This window comes from Podarcis tiliguerta, assembly GCF_965153285.1.
Source record: "Podarcis tiliguerta genome assembly, chromosome: 9".
NCBI classification, from domain to species: Eukaryota; Metazoa; Chordata; class Lepidosauria; order Squamata; family Lacertidae; genus Podarcis; species Podarcis tiliguerta.
In genome coordinates, this window is record NC_139542.1 from 53447175 (window position 1) to 53472162 (window position 24988).

Below are 24988 nucleotides of genomic sequence, written 5' to 3' on the forward strand. Positions count from 1 at the left end.
TGGTCTGCTCAAACATAAGGGCTGCCTTGTTTTTAATCTCAGCCTCAACAGAATCGTATATCCAGGGCCCTTAAACTTTAAAACATGCTTTTAAAGGCTTGGGTGGCTGCACTTGGGGGATAACTCATTCAGTAGCAAAAGACTCCATTAAGAGCAACATCATAGCACTCTAAAATTGAGCATACACTCCTCCATCATAAAGGACTTTACCCATTAGGACTGGTGAAAGGATAAAATAATCTCATTCTACTTAGCAAGGATACAAAATAACTGCAGGAGATATGAACTAGAAAAAATCTGATCCAGGTACCTGTCTCCGAGGTCTTCCAACAATAATCAGAGGCGTGACATCGTGACTCAGCTTGCTGGAATAAGCCCAAATTTATCTTTTGATCTCTGCCTGCAACAGTAGGTATGATGCCAAATTGGGTTGTATCAAGAACTGCAATTGTTCTTAGAACCTGCTCACTGCAGATTATCCAGAAAAGTTGACGCCAATCTATCCCATTGCACTTTCAGAGACATGCATTTCCTGAGATTATTCCCAAGAGATCATTCCATCAACATCAAGTGTGTCCTCTTAATGGCACTCACATGGTTCCAAGACTCCCAGAGTGCAGCAAAGCTATGTATGGATGTGGCCTTAATATTTCAGGAGTGTATTTATTCATCAAATATATGCCTCAAAACAGTGATATGAGCTTATACAGGAAGAGGTCCTTAATGATTATGAAGTACTAACAACAGAATCCAAAGACTGTTCCATTCCCACCCCAAATATTTTTTTGTATGTTGAGCCAATAAGAGAACATACCCAAGCTGTAGGGATCGGACACTACTGTGATCCATATATAACAATTCAGGTTTCTGATAACTATCCTTTAGGGCAGAGGTGCTATATAAAAAGCCCAACAGAGACAGAAAAAAATAATAGTTGTAAGTTAAAAAAAATATAAGTTTTAGGTTTATTGAAAATTAAATATTAGCAAAAGCAAGAGTTTTACAAAATGATTTCACATACAAGTCAGACAGTCACAAACTGAAAACTACAAAAGTACCTATTGGCAAGCAGAATGCTAACCTTTGCATTGCTGTGTAATAGCGATATGAATAAGGCATGGAAGTCCTATTTGCACCAAATGTTTTTGAACTTTCAAAAACTAGTTAGACCCTTAACTTTTGTAGCAATGCTTCAGTAGTTCCCAAACTTTCATGAGTTGCCTAGAAGGGTATGGTGAGTGAGCTGCAGCTGACTCATGGAGCAAAGAGAAGCAGTCACTGATAGTATTTTCAAATCTGCTCATTTGTCAGAGAAGTTTAGGAATCACTGTTGTATGCTTAGTGCATTAAATCAAATTTTTGTTATGTATTGGAAAGACTAGTGCTCAAAGCAACCACTCCAAAGAGTCATCTAGTAGTCATCTGTATCTAGTCCAGTCTTTCACAATGCACAGTTATAGGTAATGTCTTCACAGTTTCAATAACTTCTTGACCAACCTATATTTCAATTGTTCTTTAACATGGCTCCAAATTCATACAATCATTTTTATTCTGAAAGTATGCAAGAAAGTTAACTTGTGCCATATTTATAGTTAAGACACTCACAAAACAAGTTTTTTATAGCAACATTCAATACTACGTTTTAAATACTTTGTGCAAATAGCAACAGGGTGCTGTATCAGAGGCAAGTTCTGATTTGCAAGATTTTGAATGCATCCTTAATATTGTAAACTTGGACATTTTTAAATCTTGCACTTTCCAATGCTTCTTAACTAATCAGTGGAAATACACCATAGGATGATACATTCTCACTTGTATATAGTGCAAATAAAGTAGAATTTTCCCATAGTTTTTTCCGGATTTAATTTTTCTGTGTGCAATTTTAGTGGTGCCCTTCAAGTTGAGGGGGACCCATGTGAAGAACTGATTAATAAAGGAAGAAAGAAAGCAGTTCTGATACAGTTCTCAGACCAGTACTAAAAGTGCAAATGCTGCAAGAACTCCAGCTGTAGTTACAGCGAGAATAGGGTATTGTTTCAGTTAGATCGGGATAGTCATTTGGACTGGTTTCTAGAGAAATACATCAATATATCTTGAATTTTTATTAGTCGCTCTCTCAAAGATCTCATAGACAGCACAGAAAGCTGGTATCTAGGGTCCACAGGCAGGACAGCTAGAAGCCACCAACACCATGCGGGTCCATTAGCCATTTCCTAAAAATAAGGAACAAAAAATTAGAATGTACTAATTGTAACAAATGGCTTACAACACAGATGTGAAATGAACAGGTTCTAGAGATCAAAATACATTGTTTCATTTTCCATTGCCATTATCAACCACCAGGTCCTAGGAATTCAAGATTTCCTGATAACGTAAAATGAGGTGGTTTTATTAGCTAGCTTACACAAAACAACTTTCAGCAGTAATCTCGATCTGAAGTTTTAAATATTGTCTTCTATGTCGGTGATTGAAAGTGTTTGCCCTAAGGCAGCTGTGTCTTACAGCACAAGATCAAGATGGCAAGTGTATCCCTGCTGTAAATTTCACTACCATTACGGTATAGACAGGTTGACACTATCCATCAGATGTTTTAGTTGAAATGTCTTGGACATCTCAAAGCCGCTCGGCAATGCAAAGCTTCAGTCTGCCTGTGCTGAAAGCCACTGTGACAACAGCACTTGTCCATCCCACTAGGGACATGCAGCTTTGTCAGATGTGTTGCCCATTGCCACAAAAAGTGAACATCCTCAAAATAGTGTTGAGAAAGATTTATTCCTTAAGTGTAAATAGAATAATATTCTAGAGGAAGGAGTTCAAGAACTGGCTTTTTAAAAACCTGGTTTCGTTGTCCGACACAACCACATATTTAAAATACACACTGGGCTTTTTGCAGTTCTTTGAATAAATATTAATTGGCACCATCTTGGCTTCTCTCTCTTTTAGCTGCTGTCCATTTTTCCCCCTAATGATTACCACCGCCACATCAGTTACTCTACCAATCTTTCTACTGCTTCCTTTACTAACAAAGCAACCCATATCATGCCAATAATTGCTAGAGAGATACTGTATGGTGTCTGAATACCTGTATGTTTCCTTCCCTCTCTGGCATTGGACCAAAGTGCTGAAGTATTTGGCTACGAAATTTGTTTCTTAAGCTTTGGAACCAACTGCAAGCTTGGCTATATACAAAATTATGGAGCACTCCAAGTTTCTTCATCTCACCTTCATCTTCAACCTATGAATGAAAAAAGTGCAGTATAGTCACAAAACAAAACAATTAAGCTGTATATGTGAAGACTTTCATAGCTAATTTGCATAAAAAAGCAAAAAATCGTAAGTCTGAGTTCAGTCTATATTTAAAGAGAATGGGAAAAATTCAGTGCTGAAGTAGTTCATAAAAATATTGCCATCAACAGCAAAGCATCTCACACAAAAAACTAGATTGGGTCAATAATTCAAACCATGTTTTGGGGTATCAGCTCCTAGGCCCAAGCCTCCCCCTCCCCACTGCCTTCATGTATGGGCTTAAGAAATTACTGCCTTAATCAATCAATCCAAATGAGAGTCATTACATCTAAACAAGTTATGGTTCCAGGATGCCTCTCAAACAGTGGTCTGCAACCCTATTTGAGAGAGTAAGATGAAACCATAGCATGTTTGTTTGGGTAAAATGGCAAACAGACCAGAAAACAACATATTAAGCTGTGCATAGAAAAGAATGGAGAACATTTGAACCTGTGATTTTTCAAAACCATAGCCTGGAGGATTGTCCAAATAAGCCAGGTCTTTCACATTCAGAGTTCCATGTGTAAGATTAAACACAGAGTTCTCATGAAAGTTCATGAGCTCCAATGTCAAAAGCAACTCTCTATGCGTACAAGGGATGCTTGCACCTAAACAGCACTTTCAAGATGAAAGCTCTTATGTATGAATGAGATCAATAGTGTTTTAAGACACATTTAATGTAACCTAAAACTATAACCTGCAATACATATGCTTAAAGTGGCAGCTTGACAATAACCCTTTCTTCACGTATCCAAAAGTACTCAAATGGTAAGACCACCTGTTTCATTTGATGTGTGTTCCTTTAAACATTAAAGCCAGAAATTGGTTGGGCTGCAAGGAGAACAATTCCTCCATAGCCAGAATCAACCACACGGCAGAAAAGCAAGTTTTTCAAGCAGAAGTGGACATCTGCTCCCTAATTTTTATTTTTATTTTTGCAACACTAATCTAAAACATGTCTTCACCTAAAATGTGGAATTAAAACCTCTTACCATGTGTTGTAAATTGCAAGTTTCCATTCTAATTAACATGGGGATGCTAAATGCACATGCTTTATATACACAGTAGCTTTACATTTGAACAAGTAGGCTATAATCTGTATATCTGTATATGTTTAGAAAATGCATTATTAAAATCCTGTTTTAAGCAATAAGTGAATGTGAAATCCAATACCTTTATATCTTCTAGATACTCAATGTCTGCAGTGTAGTAGCCATCCTTCATCCCTCTTTGCAGAACTCTGAATCTTCTTAATCCAACTGTATCAACAACAGACCGTCCATCTGGGAGATAGTCAAGGTTTCTAATGTACAGCATGCAGCCATAATCTGCAAAGCTAGAAAAAGAGGCACTGTGTCAGTATCCACTTCGGAAACACACACACACACTCTCTCTATATATATTTAAAAACTGTGGAACACATACATACCCATTTTTAGGGTCACTGATACACATCCCAAATTGTTTTGTCCCTGTTTCCACACTCCTTCGAATCATCAGTCGATACCTTGGCTCAAATACATGGAGGGGACAAGGCACAGTTGGATAGGCCATAGTGCAAACGAAGATTGGAACATTCTTAGTCAAGCTGAAAAATATATAATAATATTTTTAAAACCTACATTGCCCGAACAGTTCTCTTTTGATACAGGTAAATAGTAGGTTGTACTTTGTACATATACTCCCTTAACCTCTTACAAAAGCTAAGCTATAGCACAAGGCCTGAAATCAGTAGGAATGAAGATGTATACAATATGAAGAGAAATAAGGCTTAAGACTCAGTGCTTTTTTCTAAAAAATGTTTAAGGGTACTTTCATTTTGACTCAAGAAAATCATCATTTCATAGTTCAAGTCGGGAAAATAAATACAGTAAATGGACAAAAGTACAAAGATTCACAAAATGTTTGGGGGTATCTGTCCCCCAAAGAAAAAGCACTGTTAAGACTTATGTAAATAATTTAATTCAAGTTCTTTTAAGACATCCAAATGGAATGTGGATATTCAATTAGCATAAAAATTTCTCTCATCTGTTTTTGTTGCAATTCTAAACCAAAGTACTATATATTATTATTATTATTATTATTATTATTATTATTATTATTATATAAAATTTAGACACCACTGATTGTGAAAAACCTTAAGGTGGCTTACAAAAGATAAAGCAGTAATAAAGAAAAAAAAATCACAACCCTACTTTAAAACATACAAATGTTGAAATCCTAAAACAGATTAGAATGACCTCAAGTTTCTAAGCAATAGCAAAAATCAACAGGAAAGAACGCCTTTTGATAACATCTATGTGGTGATATGCCAACTATGTATAAAGACGAGGTAGAATATGATTTAGAAAGAGACGTGTGTGGGCAGGATGTGCTAAACCCTTCCCACCAGATGTTCCCTCCCCTCCCTTGAGCCAGAATCCAATACTAGAAGCAAATCTGGCTGTGACACCAGAGGACTGGCAACAAGGAGGTAAGGCATGGACAGGGAGAGACTTCACATCCCCTGCTCTATGCATACATTTTGCTCTTAAAATCAAGCCCCCAGTCCTTGCTCTATACGTAATTGGAACAGATCTGTATTTAAAAATAAAAAATATGCCATTATTATGTAGTGCTTGGGCTTGAGATACTGCTACCTGGCTATAATGATTCTTTTGAATCATTGCTGTGAGGATAACACATGACGTTGAGCTCCTTTAGAGGAACTGTTGCAAGAAAAAGCAGGAAGAACCACCTGCACTTGCAAGCGTCAAACAGGTCAGTGTACCTGCTTGTACCAAATTCATGTTATTCAGTTTGCTCTCTTCAGTGAGATGATTCAGTAACAAATCCATCTACTAGAAGTAGACCGAGACTACACTTCAAAATATGAGGTAAATAAAAACATAGTTGAGGGAAGAAAGCTTTTCAAAAGCAGGCACAACTGAAAAGGTTTAGTACTTGTTCCTAAACTTGTTAATAAGTCAGTTTATAAACTTACCTGGAGTATTCAGCTGTTTCTTCATCATTAATTCTTTTTCTCTCTGATAGCTCAGCAGGTAAATACTTTACTATTAATTCTTCCAGCAGCTGTGTAATTCTATATTGTCTACTTGCCAAATACTAGAAGTAAAAATAAAATCTTAAGTCATTATAGCTTAATTACTGCAAAGATGCTAATCCAAATTATTTTATACTAGCCTTCAATTTCTATATATCAAGCAGAAAACAAGGTGATACAACAATCCTGCATTGACCACTTTGTTTCTCTTGAACACAGTTTTTACTTTAGAACTCCTCAAATTTTCTTTCAACAGAGCTTTTACTAGGGTTAATTAACATAATTAGTCAATTCAATCTATTAAAAACTTATGCCTCAATCAAAATTTTGGCCCAATGTACAGCCATCCTGTGCAACAACCTGTTTGTAGCATAAACCTCACAATGCAGGTTTCACTTTCTGGCTCTGCCCTTCAGCTAGCTCAACCAGAAGTGACAGTTAAAAGAGACCATTTTTTCTCTTGGAAGGTAGGCAATGCCATTTCTCCAGGAAGGCTAAGAAGAGAGGCAGCATCAGTTTATTCTGTATGTAATTGTTGGCTGTTGCTGGGAACATATGCTGCCACTCATTTGGGTTAGGCAACCATGCTGTGATCAAGCAAGACTGTTCTTGTGTTCATTATTGTGGAAAGGCGAACTTTATAAAGAAAAGTGAGGTATACATTTTTAAATCACACTCAAATCAGCTACCTATGATGGACATAGGAAAAGGGAAGTTTAGGGAAGTTATAATGTTTAGTGTTTTAGTGTGCTTTTAGTATTCTGCTGGGTGCTTTTACTATTCAGAGTGACTAGGGAAACCCAGCCAGATGGGTGGGGTATAAATAAAATTGTTGTTGTTTGCTTTTCTCTCTCTGGCAACTGACATCAGTGTACAGGGTTTTTAGTGTTGCCATTTATATGTTGCCTTTCTATGATAAAATAATAGTTAAGGCAGTTTACAAATAAAAATATAAATCACATATACTACCACGTGCACTCACTTTCTATGGCTAATAAACTGAGCAAAACTTAGCAGCCCTAATTCCTACTGATGATACTTTGAACAAAAGAAGCTTCTGAAAACCATTTCCATTCCAGAAATACATCCGACTAAAGACTTAGCTTCCACCAAGTTTTGATTTAATGATATATATATATATTCTGTATTACAAATACTTGTTTTAGAAGACAGCAATGTTGTGTGTGGTAAATATTACCTCTTTTAAGCTTTCTTTACAGAGAGGACACTGAGGAGAATGGTCCAAACATCGTTCTAAACAATTCTTACAGAAAGTATGGCCACAGGGTGTTGTCACAGGATGAAAGAAAAGCCTGAAAAAAAATTCAAGAAGTTAATCATGCTACAGTCACTTTAGTGACAAACATTAAAACAAGTAAATTAAGCCAAGTCAGAACAAAACAAACCATTTGGATGCTTTTATCATGTAACCACCTTGGCTGTTGTAGGCTTAGAATAATTAAGAAATAAGATTGATCTGTTATTCCTCCTAGCAGACATTTGGCATTAGTGACAATGCATGTTCATTAGACTTCCAAGAAGACAGTCCTCTATGAAATGTCTGTGTGGCAGAAGTGTTGAAGAGCAGCTTTCAATATGTTCCATACATGCATTCCCCCAAGATGCAAAAAAAGTGCCAAATAAATGTAGCAAATGTCATGGAGTCATGTCTTGGGCAGTCAGATGCAAACCCATTGCACAGAACCTGTAGGCTTGACTGTTTATGCTTTGTTAACCAGACTTATGTTCTTGACAGGGCTTGACAAGCAGTTGCCAAAACTGTACTTTTGGCAATATTACGGGGCCATTTGGTTAAACCCTAACTCTCTTGCAGACATTCCCTTATGATGTCTATGAAACAACACATTACTGCCAAAGAGAAATATTTGTGAGCCTTCCACCATGTGTACCAACCTGATCTCACTGGAACTAGCCAAAAATGCACATTAATACTATCGTTTACCAATGGTTCCCAAACATTTTAACTGATGGGACTGATGGAACATTGCTGTCTTGTCAGACCACTTACTAATTTTAATGCTTGTTGTAGGAATTGTAATGTGCTGTGTTACATGCAGTATTATTTTAATTGCTTTTGTTATTGGTTTTCCAAAGACATGCCACAGACCACTTGAATTAAGTTCATGCATCACTGGTTGTCTAAGGACCACAGTTTGGGAGCTGAAAGGCTGGCACATGTAGCAAGACACAAACATTGTGCTTCTCTCTTTGCACAGCATGGAGCAATTTGCACACAGAAGCAATTTTCAGCAGCTTTAGAGCAAGAATCTTAACATAAAAGCTGCCCTAAGATGGAGAAGAGATCAAAGACAAAGATGATCAAATGGGTAATAAAAAGGTTGATTAAAGAAACCACTGTATTACCTCATACACAATGAACACTCAAAGTCTGAAACATCAATCAAATCCTCTGGAACTGGTCCATGATTGAATGGAAAGGTGGCATCCCTTTTTGTAGTTTCTAAATAAACAATACAGGATATTATCAAAGCATGAAATACTGAATTTATCAGAAATCAATATGAATGACTAAATAGTTACCTCCTTGTTTTTTATGTTTATTTCTTCCATCTTCAATAACTTTAACATCTTGTTCTGAAAGGGACCACTTTCTTTTTAATAAAGCACCTTTATCTTGGCTGGAAAGCAGAGGTTCAGAAGAAACCCTTTTTAATCCATCGTCTTTGGCATTTGGTTCTGTTGAGTGGAGAGAATGGGCAGACTGTGCACGATGCAGGCTTCCTCCAACAGGCTCTTGCATTTCTAAATCCTACCAAAAAAACAATGGGTGGGGGGAATGGAATCTTTATCAAATTTCAGATAAATTGGCAACAATATCTGCCAGCAGAATCACATTTTTTTGGATAAACCCTCGTTATCCAGAACAGGCACATTTCCTAGTGCAAAGGGCCACCTTGAAATTTCTGTGGACTACTTCAGAATGTTTCACATTACTAATATGATTTGCAGGGAACTAATAATATCTGGTCCTAGCTGAATATTAGCTGTCATTCTGTATTTCTAAAATTCTACTTCCACTCTCACTTATGAAACTAGGCACATTGTTAGATGGAACCTTACCATGTCACAACTTCCGTGTGTGAATGCAGACCTGGGAGTATAAAAAGCAATATCCTAAAAATACAGACTTGCACAACATTCTACTGTGCTGAAATAGAACCTCAGGAGTCCCTAGACACAAAGAACACATACAGGAAAAGCTTTTTTTTTTTTTTTTAAGTATTGCTTCACAGTTGTCATTTTAAAAACCATTCCCATAATTTTCATTAGCATATAAATAACATTCTCTCTACAATGTTGAGCATTGTTCTAGATTCTTTCCACATTCCCTATCAACCCTGAAATTTCAAAATTATATGGCATCAAACTAGAATAAGATGAAACAAGAAGCAAGTCAACAGCACAACCTATATATTGTGTATAGCAACATTTGAAATATGTGTGGAAAAAATAATCATTACTTACTGGCTCTGAACTGTGCTGTAAATTTTCACAAGACTCTTCCATTTCAGAACCATGTATAAATGGTTTACTTCGAACATGCGAAGAATTCATAGCAGATTCCTTCAGACTCTTTCTCACACTTTCTGGTGATAACAAATCACACAGCATCTGTGAAATGGACAATATTAAGGAATAAGCCAGCTATTACTAAAATTTTGTAAATCCAATCATCCCAGTCTTCTAACTTTTTAACATACTACAGTGAACCAGCTGAGCTTTTTAAGTAGTTCACCAGGCTTCAGATCTCTGGAAAAATTAACTGTAATGCAAGTTTTGTTTTCTACGTGAACATTGGTAACTTCCTCTTCACAGGAAGTAACTACATTTGAAAAGTATTAGAACTGAAAGCAAAAACTAAGAATTGCTTTAAAATATATAAATACCTTCTCAACTTCTAGTTTTGCCGGAATAAATTCTTCATCAAGGGCTAGGCAGTGAAGAAGGAGCTGTAAGGCATCATCTTTAGACCCAGCATTATTAAGTATTCTTGCTTTCCGAAAGTAGACCTAAAAAAACAGTGATTCAAAGGTATTTAAATGTTAATCATTTGGTTTGCATCACAGAAAGATTTAGAAGCCTGAGCCTAAGCATATTTCCTTTGAAGTTAGCCCCACTGGGTACAATAGAGCTTTTGCTTCCTGTAGCTATGTATGCCACTGAATTATTTGATTGGGACCTTACAAGTTGCTATAGAAGAAAGCCTCAGTGAAACCAATAGAACCTACAATGGCACTAATGGTTTTAAGAGTTAGTGTAATACCTGATGTTATGCAATGAGACAGAATAACAGCAGAGAACTCAAACAAAAGGATGGCACATCCTATGCATTCTACCATCACTACTTCCTCCAGTCCATAGAACCAATTGGAATAAACAGCATACAGGCATAACACACTCCATTCACTTTTTCTTTCAGACCTTGTTTCACCCTTTCATACTTAGCACTCATCCACACTTCTGTTTATCCTGTGCCTAGAAAGCAAATGCTTATCCCATGCTTTCTAGGGACAGGTCCGAGCTGTTTGCCTTTGCCCTGCTGCTTTCCCCTGGAAAACCCCCTCTAGTGATAAATCAGAACAAATAGCAATCCACAGAAAACCAGATTGCCATTTGCTCCGATTCAGCACTAAACTGCAGGTTTCCCCAAGAGAAAGCAACGGGTCAAACATAAGAGTGCACAAGCCCTTAGTCTGCACCATATACGTACAGCTACTGTTGAAAAGCACCTGTTTGGACCATGCAAAATTGATTTATTCATCCACAGTGTGAATGCAGTTTATATTCTTGTTTCATGCAAAATTATATGTACGTGCATGTGCACATAGAGAAAGCCAACCAACTGCAGAACCAGTTGGAGAACTGGGGGTGGAGGGATCATTTAACTCTTGACTTGAAGTGCTTATAATGAAGCTTAAACACTCCCGCCTTTTTATCTTGACAAAGCTTTTCAACTTCACAATTGTGCTTGAAAACATAATTACAATCAGAACAGGGCTTCTGCTAGAAGTGTGCAGTACTATGCTTGCTGAAAGACTCAATCCATGTAGTGAACCTGATCCAAGGTGGGTCAAAACAGCAGTACTACCACCATGCAAATGCATGGGAAAACATAAGAAATGGTTCCCAAATGCATGCCTGGGATAAAGGTGGGTTTGGGTTTGAAAATGCTGACACAATTTCTAGCATTATGTTTATTGTATTTTTCATAATACAAGTACACTGTATGTGATATTCAATATCAGTCATACTTAAAAGTAAGATCACTGAAATCAATTGACTTTAGTTCATCAACTTTAATAAGTCAACTCCGAGGATGACTTAATAGGATATTATCTTAAGCATCTACACTTTATAGACTTACCTCAGACCAATTTGGCATTTTAGCAGTAACAGCATTCAGGTCATCCAGGGCATATTTAAATTCTTGGAGGCCAGCATAGGATTCAGCTCTATAAACCCGTAGTATCAAATCACTAGGATCTAAAATAAAAACCAATGACTTTGTCACGTAGCTGAATAGAAACTGCTTATGTCTTTATAATCCAAAATATACATGCAGTGCAGACTTAGAAATAGATATGCACCTATGGAAAATAACATTTTCCAAGAAGCCAGACAAAAAACAAAACAAAACAAAACAAAACTTTCTAAGTTTGAAGAGAAGTAGTTCATTATTTCATGCTGTTGATGTGGACAAGCTTGTTAGTAAAGATTTATGACTTACTAAATGTTAAAACACCCTTGCAAATAAGGTGATAGTAAAGATCCTGAAAGACCCTAATGCAATTAACCTAACTACAAGAAGTATTTATATGCTTAGAGACCAATAAAAATATCTGAATGCTAGTCAAAGGCACAAACTGAAGTTTAGGTTGGTTTTGTGGACCCAATTTGGTCTTAAAATCTGTATAGACATAGTTTGTAAGACAAGACCAGTCTTCCTTCACTCTTCTCCCAAGTGGGGAAGTCTGCAAATCCTTGAATCATCCTTGTCTATAGGATAAGCAAGGAAATATAGGACAAATAAATTAAAGAAAGCCCTCAAAAAAGGACAGAATTTAGTGTTTTCTGCCTACTAGTGTTTTGGTACTGTATTTCAAGCCTTTATACTTGCAGCAGTAAAGTTTACTTAGGTGTGAAAACAAAGATATTGACTGATTACAAGCTTAAAAGGATAATATTGGCACGGCCAGAGTAGATGCAACATCGGTGAATTTGTAATCACATCTTCCACTCTGAAAACAAAATGAACTACTTGAAACCACACAGACTGTGGATATCACCTTGTCACATCTAGTTGCCTGTTTAACTCCCTTAGAGCTTGACAGTTCAAGATGACAACACTACTTTTGTGCAAGATGTCAAGTTTTTGGTTTCTAACTCTTAAATTCCAACAGTTTGAAATACCGCAAGAGTTTTAGACGCTGACTGGATATGGTCTCAGTTTTCCAAACATCTTACGACACATTTTAATCATGCCCCAAAGTGCATCTAGGCACATCATGTAATTATGAAAGTAGATCAACTGCTTCCAAGTTTCTCTTTTCTTTGATTATGTGGGCAAGGTGCTGAGTAAACACTTTATTATTATTTTATATTAATGTATGCTTTTTCTAATTACTGTAGAATGAGTTATAATAACATTTTTAAATCTAGGAGGCAAACGTACCACCAAGGTGGCATATTAAAAAATATTTAATTGCTATACCCCTGCTCCCTGTATGTGTGTAACTCCTAACTTAACTCTCCTAAAAGAATTAACCAATTTTCATAAAAGATTAAGCCCCAATTCTGGGATGCCTTCCTTTCTATGCCTTACAAATTCAATTCCAAAAAATTATTATTACTAAAATTAATATGCCACACCAGTGTTTAATAGCTAGTTTGCACATACTGAAAGGGGCCAACACAGATCATATAAAAAGGAAACTAACCTCACTTTGAGGTTGCACAACTGAGTGGCACACATAGTCTAAAAGATCAGCTCATTGCTAAGACCCGCAGCATACTGTAGATAGTGCCCTATATGCATATTCAAAGTTGTGCAAGTGTCCTCTCATGTGATTAGATTTCAGCTTCCTCTCTGCCCCTTAACAGCTCCGCAAATCTGCTCCAAAGGGTTCTATAACCCTCTAGAAAATATTGGGTGGGGTGGTTTTTAGGGTGGGAAAGAGACTACAAGGAAAGAGAAAAGAAGCTCCTGAGTCATACAGTAGCATTTTCATGAGGTACTGGCTGGAAGCAGACAAGTTTACAACATTAGCACGATGAACTTCAGGCACTAGACAGGCCAAGAACCTAAACATCAGAAATTCAACTCCGTGCTGAACTAGAGCATAAAAGTTGCTAGTTTTGCCTACAGCAATACAGTAATTAATGCTGGTATCTAGCATTTCCCATCCTGTGTATTCATGTGCATCTGAATGGACAGTGAGACACTCTCCTAGTACACAACAAGACCAAAAACAACTCAAACAAGTCCAGCTGAAGTCCTTTCTAAGTCTTTATGGCTGTTTATAGCTCCATTATATCAGATGCCCCACATACTACTCAGACACTTCTGCTGATCAAGTCACATGCTGGAGATTAGGAACTGAATCTAAGGTCATATAAATACGGCACAATAGGCCACTTCCCAAATTTAGCCTAGCCTACTGGATGAAAGCATCAAGAGTAAGGCTTCTACACTAGGCCTTGAGGTTCACTCCCATATTCTGACTCGAAATTAAGGACATGTGGTGCACTATGCAAACCTCTAACTCTGCAAAGTTTCTATCTCAAAGCAAAATAAACATTTCATTCCCTGTAACTATCCTTCCAACACACCCATTTTTATTTCAGGCAAATGTCCTTGGTCTGATGTGTAGTAAAAGAAGAATATTACGGTCTCTTGAACAAATTAGACAATTTTCAAACAATGATAAAACTTTCATCAGAAAGTAGCACTAACATATTTGGATTAGGCTTTCGAGTTAGAAACTAGGAAGCCAAATGATTTTAGGTGGTCATTGCTCTGCATCTCAAAAGTAAGATACCAGGACCACAGAAGCACAAGTGCAAGACAGAATATAGTGTTCTCAAAGAATGAGAATTTAGACGCCTATTATGATTTGAACAGCCAGAAAACCAGAATAGTTACAAAAGGTCACAATCACCAATCCCAGATTCAACATCTTTCAGAGATATAAAAGCATGCGCACAATTAAATTTTCCTTAGTTTATTTCATACAGTGTTACAAGTAGTACTCAGTATTGAACATCCTGTGAAGTGCTCCCAGAATATTAACCTAGTCATATCTCTAGACCTCCCCATACAAGTCTTTTCTAAACAGTGTTGTGAAAGACTCAACACTCCCATCTGTGATGTCACCAGCATTATACAACCTTTTCCCCTTCCACGCCCCCATCTGCTTATGCAACTAGCCTGCCTCCTGCGAATTGTCTCAGTAACACTTTAGGAGACTGAAAATAGGCCTCTGGTAAAAGTGAATTCATCATGAGTAATTACTGGTCCTCAGTGTTACAGGTTTCACAGCCAAGCCTCTTCTGACCACCACCTCCCAAACACAGTTGCTAAGCCCAAGTGAATGAGTGCTCCTTCACCCATATCTGCATCCCTTCTTTTAGAAATACAGGTTTTTATTCAAGGTTCCTATTTTTATGTAATATACTCTGAAAATGGGTTCCAAAATTTAGAAGCTGAAACATTTTCACTAACTTTCAGAAAATGACAGTTCCATAGCACTTCATCAACTAACAAAGCTAATCCCATAGAACGCATCTTCAAAGATTCCTCTTTGCTTATACAGTGGTACCTCGGGTTAAGTACTTAATTCGTTCCGGAGGTCCGTTCTTAACCTGAAACTGATCTTAACCTGAAGCACCACTTTAGCTAATGGGGCCTCCTGCTGCCGCTGCGCAACCGGAGCACGATTTCTATTCTTATCCTGAAACAAAGTTCTTAACCTGAAGCACTATTTCTAGGTTAGCAGTCTGTAACCTGAAGCATATGTAACCCGAGGTGCCACTGTACATCTAAATGCCAGCTTTTGGAAACTCTGGAAAAGTTTACAGAAAGAGCATCAGAAAAACAAAACAAGCATTTTTACCTCCCTACAAAACAAAGGGTAACAGGAAACTCACAGCTCCAAGGTAGGGACTCTCTTCAGGTCACTCACAACAAAGCCTTTATCCACATTATGCAATATAACTAACATGATACCTCAAACCCATAATGCCTGCTAGAAACCAAGGGGGTTCACTGTTCCACCTTAAGTACTCACTGAAAAGGTGGAAGACAATCTGCAGTATGAGTTTCACTTGTGAAATTCTTGCAAAAAGCCAACTCTCTAGGAACTTCTAAAAGTCCTGCATACAGGTTGCCACCTCGGAGGGCCATGTTAAATTCGCAATGTGATGTGCACAGTTTCACTGGAAAACTAGCTACAGTTTCCAACTGAAGCGCGCCGGGGCCTGTTTCACATACAGGAATCTGGATCGCGCTTAGGTTATGCAACACTCACTTCCCGGCTGAATGCGTGACTTCAGCTCGCCCAGAAGTATTGCGTTAGGGCGATATGGAGCATCTGGCCTCTTTACGAAGCCGGTCCTCTAGGCTTGCAAGCCATCAAGTAACCGGCGCGCTTCTGAGTACGAAGCAAGCGTGCATGCATGATCCCCACAGATTCCTTCACGGGACAGATTCCGATCGTCTGGAGCCCAGCACTAGGCACATTCGAGTTCGATCAGGCTCCCCAGAGCGCACGATTGTAGTCAAAGGGCCCTTTTTACCCCACAGGAACCCCACCCTTTCCCACCCCGCTTCAGAGGCCCGAGCAGCGGCCGTGGCTCTTACCCTCTTCGAGGGCCTGGCTGGCGGCTTCGCTGGCTTCCCGCAGCTGCCCTTGCACGAGCATCTCTCCGAGGCGCCGCCAGGTGCGAGCCCTCTTGCACTCCTCCGGGAACCACTTCTCCGCCAGGTGTCCCAGGGCGACGGCGACGGGCGACGAAGCCAGTGGGTCCCCGCAGCGGCGGCAGCGGGCGCGGAGGTGCTCGTGGACGCAGCGGCGGCAGTAGGCGTGCCCGCACGGCGCCACCACCGGCTCGCCGAGGAAGCCCTCGCAGCCGGGGCAGCGGAAGAGCCCCGCCGCCGCCGCCGTGGAGGAGCCGTCTTCCAGGCCGGCGGTCTCCTGCTGCTGCTCCTCCGCCGCCGCCGCCGCTCTCCCTCCGCCGCCTTCCCTCGGCGCGTCGCCCGCTCTCTCGCCGCTCTGCCGGAGGCGGTAGTGCAGCACCAGGCAGTCCACCAGCGCGCCCAGGCGGCGGCGGGAGCTGGGCGAGCCCAGGCGCAGCGCCGCCGAGTAAGTCTCCAGAGCCTCTTTCAGGTGGTTGCCCAGCGCCAGGAGCTCCCCGCGACGGAGAAGGAGCTCCCGCTCCGAATGGGTGCCGCTGCCCCCCGGCTCGGGGGCCGACTCAGGAACCGGCGAGGACGCCATTTCCACTCCACGTCCGGCTCACCGGAGGGGGGTGTGGCGCGCGACCCCCGAGCGCCGCCGCTTCTCTCGAGGTAACAGCACCGACGACGGAGCCGGCTGGCGGTTGACGAGGCCTGGCGTGCGCGCGCGCCCCTCAACTCCCTCCTTCCTCTGACAGGCTTTTTCGGACGTTGTTGGCGGTTGAGCGCGCTCGCGGGAGGCTCCGCCCTCTTTTCAAGTCCCCTCAACCGCACCTCGCACTCTTCCACCCCCCCCCAACCTTAAGATCCGGATTCAATCTCTCCGACGTGCCCCGCCTCCGCGCCCCCCACCCCACCAATCTTCCTTCTCTCTCTCTTTCTCTCTGTAAGCGCGAGAGCGTCGCGGGCGACGCCAGGGCCTTACATAAAACGGAGCGTCATCCGGCTTTCCGCGCAAGGCTGACTTGCGATTGGCCGGCGGGCCGCCGCGAGGAGCGCGACAAAGGAAAGGGGCGGGGCGAGGAAATTATAAAACAAGGCCACGTGCTCGCGCTTGTTCCATAACTTTCCTTTGCCGGATGGCAGCGGTGAGGGGCGTGGCTGGCTGGCTGGCGGGATGGTCGGCCCTGATAGGGAAGGGGTGGGTCGTAGGAATTTAGCGCTCCTCCTCCTCTTTTTCTGCTGACTTCCTGAAGACTAGTTTGCATTCCCACGCGCAATGATCCGCTGACGCCGGGGTTGGGACCTGGGCTGTACACTATGCAAAGGCAGGGGGGAAATACCCGATGCCCCTTTTTATTATTACTGTATTTTCCTTTACAGAGGTTTTGCAGCAGGAAAAGCTCAACCTGTAGGATTCCTCTTGCTACACACAAGAGCCCTGCCAGAAAAGAGATGGTAGCTCGAGTTGTCCTTGAGAAGGGATGACACCCACATTTCTTTCTGTCTCTCAGTATTAGAAATAGGGGACAACCAGTGAAGCTGAATTTGGACAGATTCGAAATTGGCAGAAGAAAGTACTTCTTGCACAACGTTCAGCTAAACCACAGAATTTGCATTAGATTCGTGGAGGAAGAAGCTGGCAATGAAAATGTTCCATTGCCACTGTCTGAAGCAATAAAGTGGTACCTCAGGTTACATACGCTCAGTGGCATAGCGTGGGGGGGTGCAGGGGGGGCTGGCCGCACCGGGTGCAACATCTGGGGGGCGCGCGCTCGCACTCATAGCTCTCTGCCCCTACCTGGCTCACTCAGGGTTAGGGGGCGTGACAACCCACGCTACGCCACTGCATACACTTCTGCTAACCCAGAAATAGTACCTCAGGTTAAGAACTTTGCTTCAGGATGAGAACAGAAATCGTGCTCTGGCGGTGCAGCGGCAGCAGGAGGCCCCATTAGCTAAAGTGGTGCTTCAGGTTAAGAACAGTGTCAGGTTAATAATGGACCTCCGGAACGAATTAAGTACTTAACCTGAGGTACCACTGTACTAGCCACTGATGATTTTTGTTCTCAGATCTGTCTACTTGGCTCCCTGTGAGCATCTGATTGGCCACTGTGAGAACATGGTGCCCTGACTAGATGGGCCCTTGACCTCATCCAGCGTGGCTTTTTTTCATGTTCTAAAACTTTTGAAAAAAATGAAAGGTTAAACAACCAGAATGTTTGTTTTTAGCAAGTATCAAAAACATTTTTGTCTGTTATTTGTGTTTGCCGGTAACTCCAGCTATACCTTCAAACCCTTAAAAACAAAATACAAACTTTTTTTTTTACACTTAACTGTATCAGGCCCTTGGGCTTGCCATAAAACAAAGATAGTGTGAACCAAGGATCGACACACCCAGCCAAGCCCAGTGTCCTCTCCTGCACTATAATGGTCATGCATGACCAGCTTCTCTCCATGAGAAAGTGAGTAAAAGGCAGGCAAAATTCATCCTGGATTCATAGGTTGCCCTCCTCCATCATATATTTTTTTCTGTCTTAATTGATAGGCCCTCAATTTGCAGTTAGTATTAAACAACCAGCAGAAAGTTGAAAAACACCCTTTTCTGCTCTCATAGTTTCATTTTACAATTATCTGTAAATTGCTGTTCAAGCAGTCCCTTTGGGGGGGAGCGGGGGAGAGCCAAAATTAGCCCCCACTGTGTGTCAAATACTTCTGCAACAGGTACTTGCATGACTATCATGAGCACCTATTGGATAGTGTCTGTGACGTTACTAATGATAATGCACACAGAGAACAATCCTTAGAGGCAGCTTTAATGTTTAACAAAAGCTAGCACATGGAAATGTCATGAGGAATATTTGCAGAACTATGTCAGTTGTCACACTTGTACTAAATTAATTCATTTTCATAACTAAATCTGGACTAGTGGGGAGTGTGTGCATATATATGTGTTTACTGGTTGGTTGGTCAGTCATTCCAACTACGTTAGGACCATACCTGTGCCCAGTCCTATTAAGTATCATTCATGCTTTTTTTTTTTTACGCACTTCATTTTGTTAGTTCTGCCAGAATTCCATTTACAGAGCTCAGAATGCCATTTACAGAGCAATCCCATGGAGGCCGGGTGTGTGTGTCAGTGGTAAATGAATCACCACTTCCTAACCCCTGCCAGGCTCATGCTGACTAGAGCGGGAGGTGGATGGCAATTTCTCTCCCCCCCCCCTTTGGATGGTGTAGTTTTTCTCCCTTTGCCCGGGTCAGCTCAAGTGAATGGGGAAGCTTTGTATCCCGTGGAGAACTCCCCCAACATCCCCTCTTCCAAGCCCTACATGAAGAATTAAGATTGTATGTATATGTCATAAAGAGAGCAGTTTCTAACTTCTAACCATTTTGCTTTGCAATCAGAATACAATTCATTTATGGAGATCTATCAACTGAGACTGCAGCTTTTCACTCTGTTATATAAAGCATACAAATGGTTTATTTCCTTTGAAGCAGGGTTGCATAATGTACAGGGCACTCAAACATAACCAAAATGCACTCAAGGCTTTTTATCAGGTAAAACAGGCAAGGAGTGCATATTTAATCATTCTAATTTGCTTTTACATAAGCGTTTTTTTTTAAATGTGTGATATAATATTAACTCTTACAAAACTGTAAAAGAGTTCCTATTCTCTGCATAAAAACCAGCTGTTGGACCATATTTGAGAAAATGATTCCATTAGAGAACAAGTTGGCACAGTGTAGACTGCATAGCTGTTTTAAGTCACAGTCACACTGTACAGTGGTACCTCGGGTTAAGTACTTAATTCGTTCCAGAGGTCTGTTCTTAACCTGAAACCGTTTTTAACCTGAAGCACCCCTTTAACTAATGGGGGCTCCTGCTGCTGCTGTGCTACCGGAGCACGATTTCTGTTCTTATCCTGAAGCAAAGTTCTTAATCCGAGGTAATATTTCTGGGTTAGCGGAGTCTGTAACCTGAAGCGTATGTAATCTGAAGCATATGTAACCTGAGGTACCACTGTACATTTAAAGCATTATGATACCACTTTAAACAGCCATGGCTTCCCTTAAATAATTCTGGGAGCTGTAGTTTTGTCAAGGGTGCTGAGAGTTGTTAGGAGCATAGCTGTCAAGTGCCCCTTATTTGGCGGGACAGTCCCTTTTCCCAGCGCCATGTCCCGCTGCTGTGCCTTATTGATGAGGCTTCATTTGGCTGCTGGCTGGGCTTTCTGCCTTTGGCTCAGAGGGGCTCAGAAGTTGAACATACCTGTACCCGGAAAATCCCTTATTTTGGCTGCTGATCCCTTATTTTCGAGGCTGCTGGTCCCTTATTTTCAAATCTGTAAGTTGACAGCTATGGTTAGGAGACCTCTATTCACCTCACAGAGCTGAAATTCTCAGAGTATTTTAACAGTCAATCTCTCTTCGCAAGAAATCCTGGGAACTGTAATTCTGGAAAAGGAATCAGGCTTCATAAGAACTCCCCAAACCCTTAAACTACAACTTCCATATTTCTTCAGGGGAAGCCATGACTGTTTAAGTGGTATCATAGTGCTTAGATTTATGGTGTGACCTTAGAGCACCTTCAGCCACTCAATTCCCCATTGCAACTGGAGTCTCAACTACAGAGGAGGAGTTGCACAGGGGAAAATTGCAAGTTTCAGATGTATATACCCCACTTTTATTTATTTATTTATTTACTTTTTTGGGGGGGGACACACCCAAAAATAACCCACAAAGTGGTGATTCTTATCTGAACAAATTCCCTTTCAAATGTTACCTCTGGAAATGTAACCTCTGGAAACACAAAGCAATTGTGCGGGTGGCTAGGAACATCTTAATGTCCAAAGAAACTCTTGCAAATTGATCTTGTGATCTGCTGCATAAGCACTGGACCTCCTGGGACCAGATATGAGAATCCTAGCACTGATATTGTGATGCTGGGACCTAATGCCCTCCCAGGCATTGGCTCAGGCAAAGTTGTACAGAAACAGTTGCTCAACACGGCTGGAATTGGCATATGTGAGGGGCTCGTCTATCCACCCAACCCTTGTGAGCCTGTGACATTAATAATCAGGTAATCATACCTCCACATGTGGTGGGAGTGTCCCAAAATCCAACTATTCTGGACAACAGCCATACAAGAAATATGTAAAATAACTAAGCAAGTAATAGACATCACCCCAGAATTGGCCCTACTAAACATCTTCCAAGACAACAATGCCCATTTACACCACAAAGAACTCATAACCCACCTACTCTCAGCAGCCAGAAGCATCATAGCCAGACACTGGAGAGACCTGTCAGGAGTAAGTATGGACCAATGGTACCAAATAGTATGGGAAACAGCCCTACTAGAAAAATTAACTAATAAACTGAAACCGACACGGGGACAAACAGAAGAAGACGCCTTCACCCCGGTATGGCTCCCCTTTATCACATACACAGCCCAACAGGACAATGACAATAATCCACCAACAGCATACAAATCAATATGGCTAACCTGATCCAAAACACCCACCCACCTCACTCACACACGAAAACAAAGATCACCACAGCCAATCACAAGCAAACAATCACACCCTAGGCCAACCCCAACCTCTCTCACCACCAAAGGAACACAAGTGAACAACACAAACAACGCTGACCCCAAACTTTACATACATTAAACATAATAGAAACACTGCCACCCGACCCCACCCCCATCCATCTTCCCTCTCCACCCCCCTTTCTTTTTTCTTTTTTTTTTCCTTTTCTTCTCCCCCTAATGCCTCAACAAATGAAATGGATTTCTAAAAATGTCACATGGAAAAAAACAACAACGAGGCATTACACTTACTTCTGTAAAACAAAAAAATCCTTAATAATCAGGTAATCAGTACTAACTACTGACTGGGAAACTTTAAGGTCCCTCTTCTCCCTTCTTATGGTTCTTTATCTTTAATACACAGGATTGCCAACCATGCCCCCCAAGAGATCTCATTTGGTTGTGTCCCCTTCCCCCATAGGCCTGCTGCCCATCCTGATCATTTTTATTTATTTTAGTGTTTGTTTGTTTTTAAAGTTTTTTCTTGATTTGTTTGTTTTTACTTTTGTGCAGGTGGGGAGGGGGAGCTCCGGGTTTCAGCCACTCAATGAGCTTTCCCCTCTTTCTCCCCAGAATACAGAGACTCAGAGGCACTCTTGACAATAGGAAAGCAAGGAAGGTGGTATAGCATAAGATTACCAGATTTTTTTCAAAGAATCTGGGACACTTTTTTTTTTTAAGAGGGGGAAAATTATTTTTAAAAAATATTTAAATAAATAAATAAAGAAGTAATATCTTCTCTCCTGTGGTCTCCTCTGTTGCGCTGCCTTCCTCTGGGTCTTGGCCTGCCCTCTTGGAGTGCTAGCTGCCATGGAGTAGGCTTGGGTTGGGCCTGGGCTCGGCCACATCTCCTTGCCCTCCAGGTGCTCTCCTACCTCTCCTCCTCAGCGGCGGCTGGGGCACGGCAAGGTCAGGGCTTCCCTCTTTCTTCTCCTTCCTCTTTCTCTCCCTCCTCCTCTCCTCCTTCTCACTGCATCAGCTCCAGTTTTTACTGGCCCCAGAGCACCATTGAGCAGTTGGCTGCGTGGCCGGGTGCTCTCACTCCTGGCTCGATTTGGGTCACGCGGGGCGGTCAGCGCTTCTCCCAGTTGACACACCAGGCGTCACTGGTTCCCCTTCGGCAGCAGCAGTCTCAGCAGCCCGGAGCCAGCCTGGTAGTTGGCTCTGGCTGGCTTCAAGAGCTGCTCGCTGCCATGGTGCCCGCCATTTTGCCTCGCCGAATGTCCCCATATGATGTGTCTTGTGCCGTTGAACCAATCACACAACATTCTTTTTTTTTATAAGATATTTATTAAAGGTTTTATAATTACAGAAAAAAGTGTAACAGAAAAAAGAAACAATGAAAAATTTAACAAACAATACATCAAAAATAAGAAAAAAAAAGAAAAAGGAAAACGAACAATACATAAAAAGGAAAAAAAAAAACCACATCCAAATTCCATATCATTATCTTTCATTTACTTGTTTCCTCGACTTCCTCACACCTCCCTTTTTATATTCTAGTTCAAATGCTAATTCAGCAAATCCTTTCCCTCTTTCTCAATTTTTGTTCTATAAATTATCTTAACTCAATCTAACTTTAAATTTTCCACTTTAGCCCATTAACAATCAGTTTTTACTTAATTCTTTACAACATTTCTGCTAAACAATCACACAACATTCATTCCCTACTAATAAATCTACAACACTTAAAATATAAATCCCGGGACATTAAATGAAATCCGGGGACATTCCGGGGACGGATTTTGTCTGGGGCCAATTTGTAAATCCGGGGACTGTCCCCGGGAAACGGGGACGTCTGGTAGCCATTGTACTGTATAAATTCCTAGGGATGGTTTTTAAGAGCATGAAGGGGAAGGGGAAATAAAAAAAAGGATCCTCTGGTGCCTGGGCTGGTGGAAGCCTGGGAAGCACTGAAGAGTGTTGCCTGTTTAGTAGTGCGGCTTTTGGATCTATAGAATTATCCGAGTGTATTTGTGTGGGTTTTGTCCTTTGGGATGCATATTGCTTGGTCATGCTTGGGTGGGGGGAAGTTGCCTGGTTATGTTTGTGGGAGTGCATACCCTCCAACATTTCTCTGGTGAAAATAGAGGCGTCCCATTCCATAATGATAATTTTACTATTTATACCCCACATATCTTACTGGGTTGCCCCAGCTACTCTGGGCAGCCTCCAACATATATAAAAACATAATAAAATATTGAGCATTAAAAAACCTTCCCTACACAGGATTACCTTAAGATGGTAACTCCATACCCTCCAATGTTTCTCCAAGGAAAATAGGAATACTAAGGAAAAGTGGGGCATTCCGGGATCAAATCAGAAACCGGGATGGCTTCTCCAAATCAGGGACGTCCCTGGAAAATAGGGACACTTTTTAGGGTCTGCTGTTTCTTTGGGCAGAAATAGTGTGTACCCATGACAATTTCTCAGATTTTGAAACCTTTTCACTATAGGTTAATGGTCAAGAGATTTGCTGAGTGTTTCTAAATGAAGCTGTTGCATATGTGCTCCATATTTTGTTCTAGACAATTCTATTTATTTTTGGAGATTAGCCGTGTCCTCTCTGCCACACTGTACGGTACACAATCTGATGTTGTCAGTGTCTCAGTAATAGAATTACTTAGGTGAGATGCATGCCGAAGCTGTTTCTACTCTAGAATAATAAAACCAGTATGTTTTTATCTTGTTGATGCAGAACTCTCGCAAGTTTGTTATTCCAGAGCCTGAATTCACTGCCAAAGATTTTCCCCGCTAGCAGTTCTTGCTTCTTCTTTTCTATCCTTTTTATCCAGGTTCTTCCCATCATTCTCAGATTCCATCTCTTCCCCCACCCCAATATATATATATTTTACTGCCATTTGGCATTAAAATCAGTATCTGAATGGATCATTTGGGGAAAACATCCTGTTTTGAAAGTGTGTGTGTGTGTGTGTGTGTGTGTGAGAGAGAGAGAGAGAGAGAGAGAGAGAGAGAAAAAAACGTATAAATTGGCCGGCTATGGAAAATGTCGTGTTCCCTCCTCCTTGCACCCCCCACCATAAAAAGCAAAGTATCTCCCTCCCAGAATTTTTTTTTAAAAGATGATTGCACATTTCATTTCTTTTCTTATAATTTCTCCAAAGCATCT

At 41.0% G+C, this 24988-nt stretch overlaps 1 protein-coding gene across 2 annotated transcripts in view; it reads right to left on the bottom strand.

The window, feature by feature from the left end:
• The window catches only part of LONRF1 (LON peptidase N-terminal domain and ring finger 1), a 213769-nt gene extending 196522 nt beyond the window's left edge, over window positions 1–17247 (bottom strand). Inside the window, exons 1-12 of one of the 2 annotated variants that reach the window (XM_083458195.1) lie at window positions 16230–17247; window positions 11736–11854; window positions 10258–10380; window positions 9836–9982; window positions 8891–9119; window positions 8714–8810; window positions 7527–7641; window positions 6269–6390; window positions 4715–4873; window positions 4459–4621; window positions 3083–3235; window positions 942–2213 (exon numbers count right to left, since the gene is read on the bottom strand). In XM_083458195.1, the coding sequence (XP_083314321.1) occupies window positions 2055–2213; window positions 3083–3235; window positions 4459–4621; window positions 4715–4873; window positions 6269–6390; window positions 7527–7641; window positions 8714–8810; window positions 8891–9119; window positions 9836–9982; window positions 10258–10380; window positions 11736–11854; window positions 16230–16866 (2223 nt within the window). In that variant the 5' untranslated portion in view covers window positions 16867–17247 and the 3' untranslated portion in view covers window positions 942–2054. Of the gene's footprint in view, window positions 1–941; window positions 2214–3082; window positions 3236–4458; window positions 4622–4673; window positions 4874–6268; window positions 6391–7526; window positions 7642–8713; window positions 8811–8890; window positions 9120–9835; window positions 9983–10257; window positions 10381–11735; window positions 11855–16229 lie in introns of those variants that run through there. The other variant, XM_083458196.1, reaches the window with a different exon arrangement.
• Between the last annotated feature and the right edge of the window lie 7741 nt (window positions 17248–24988).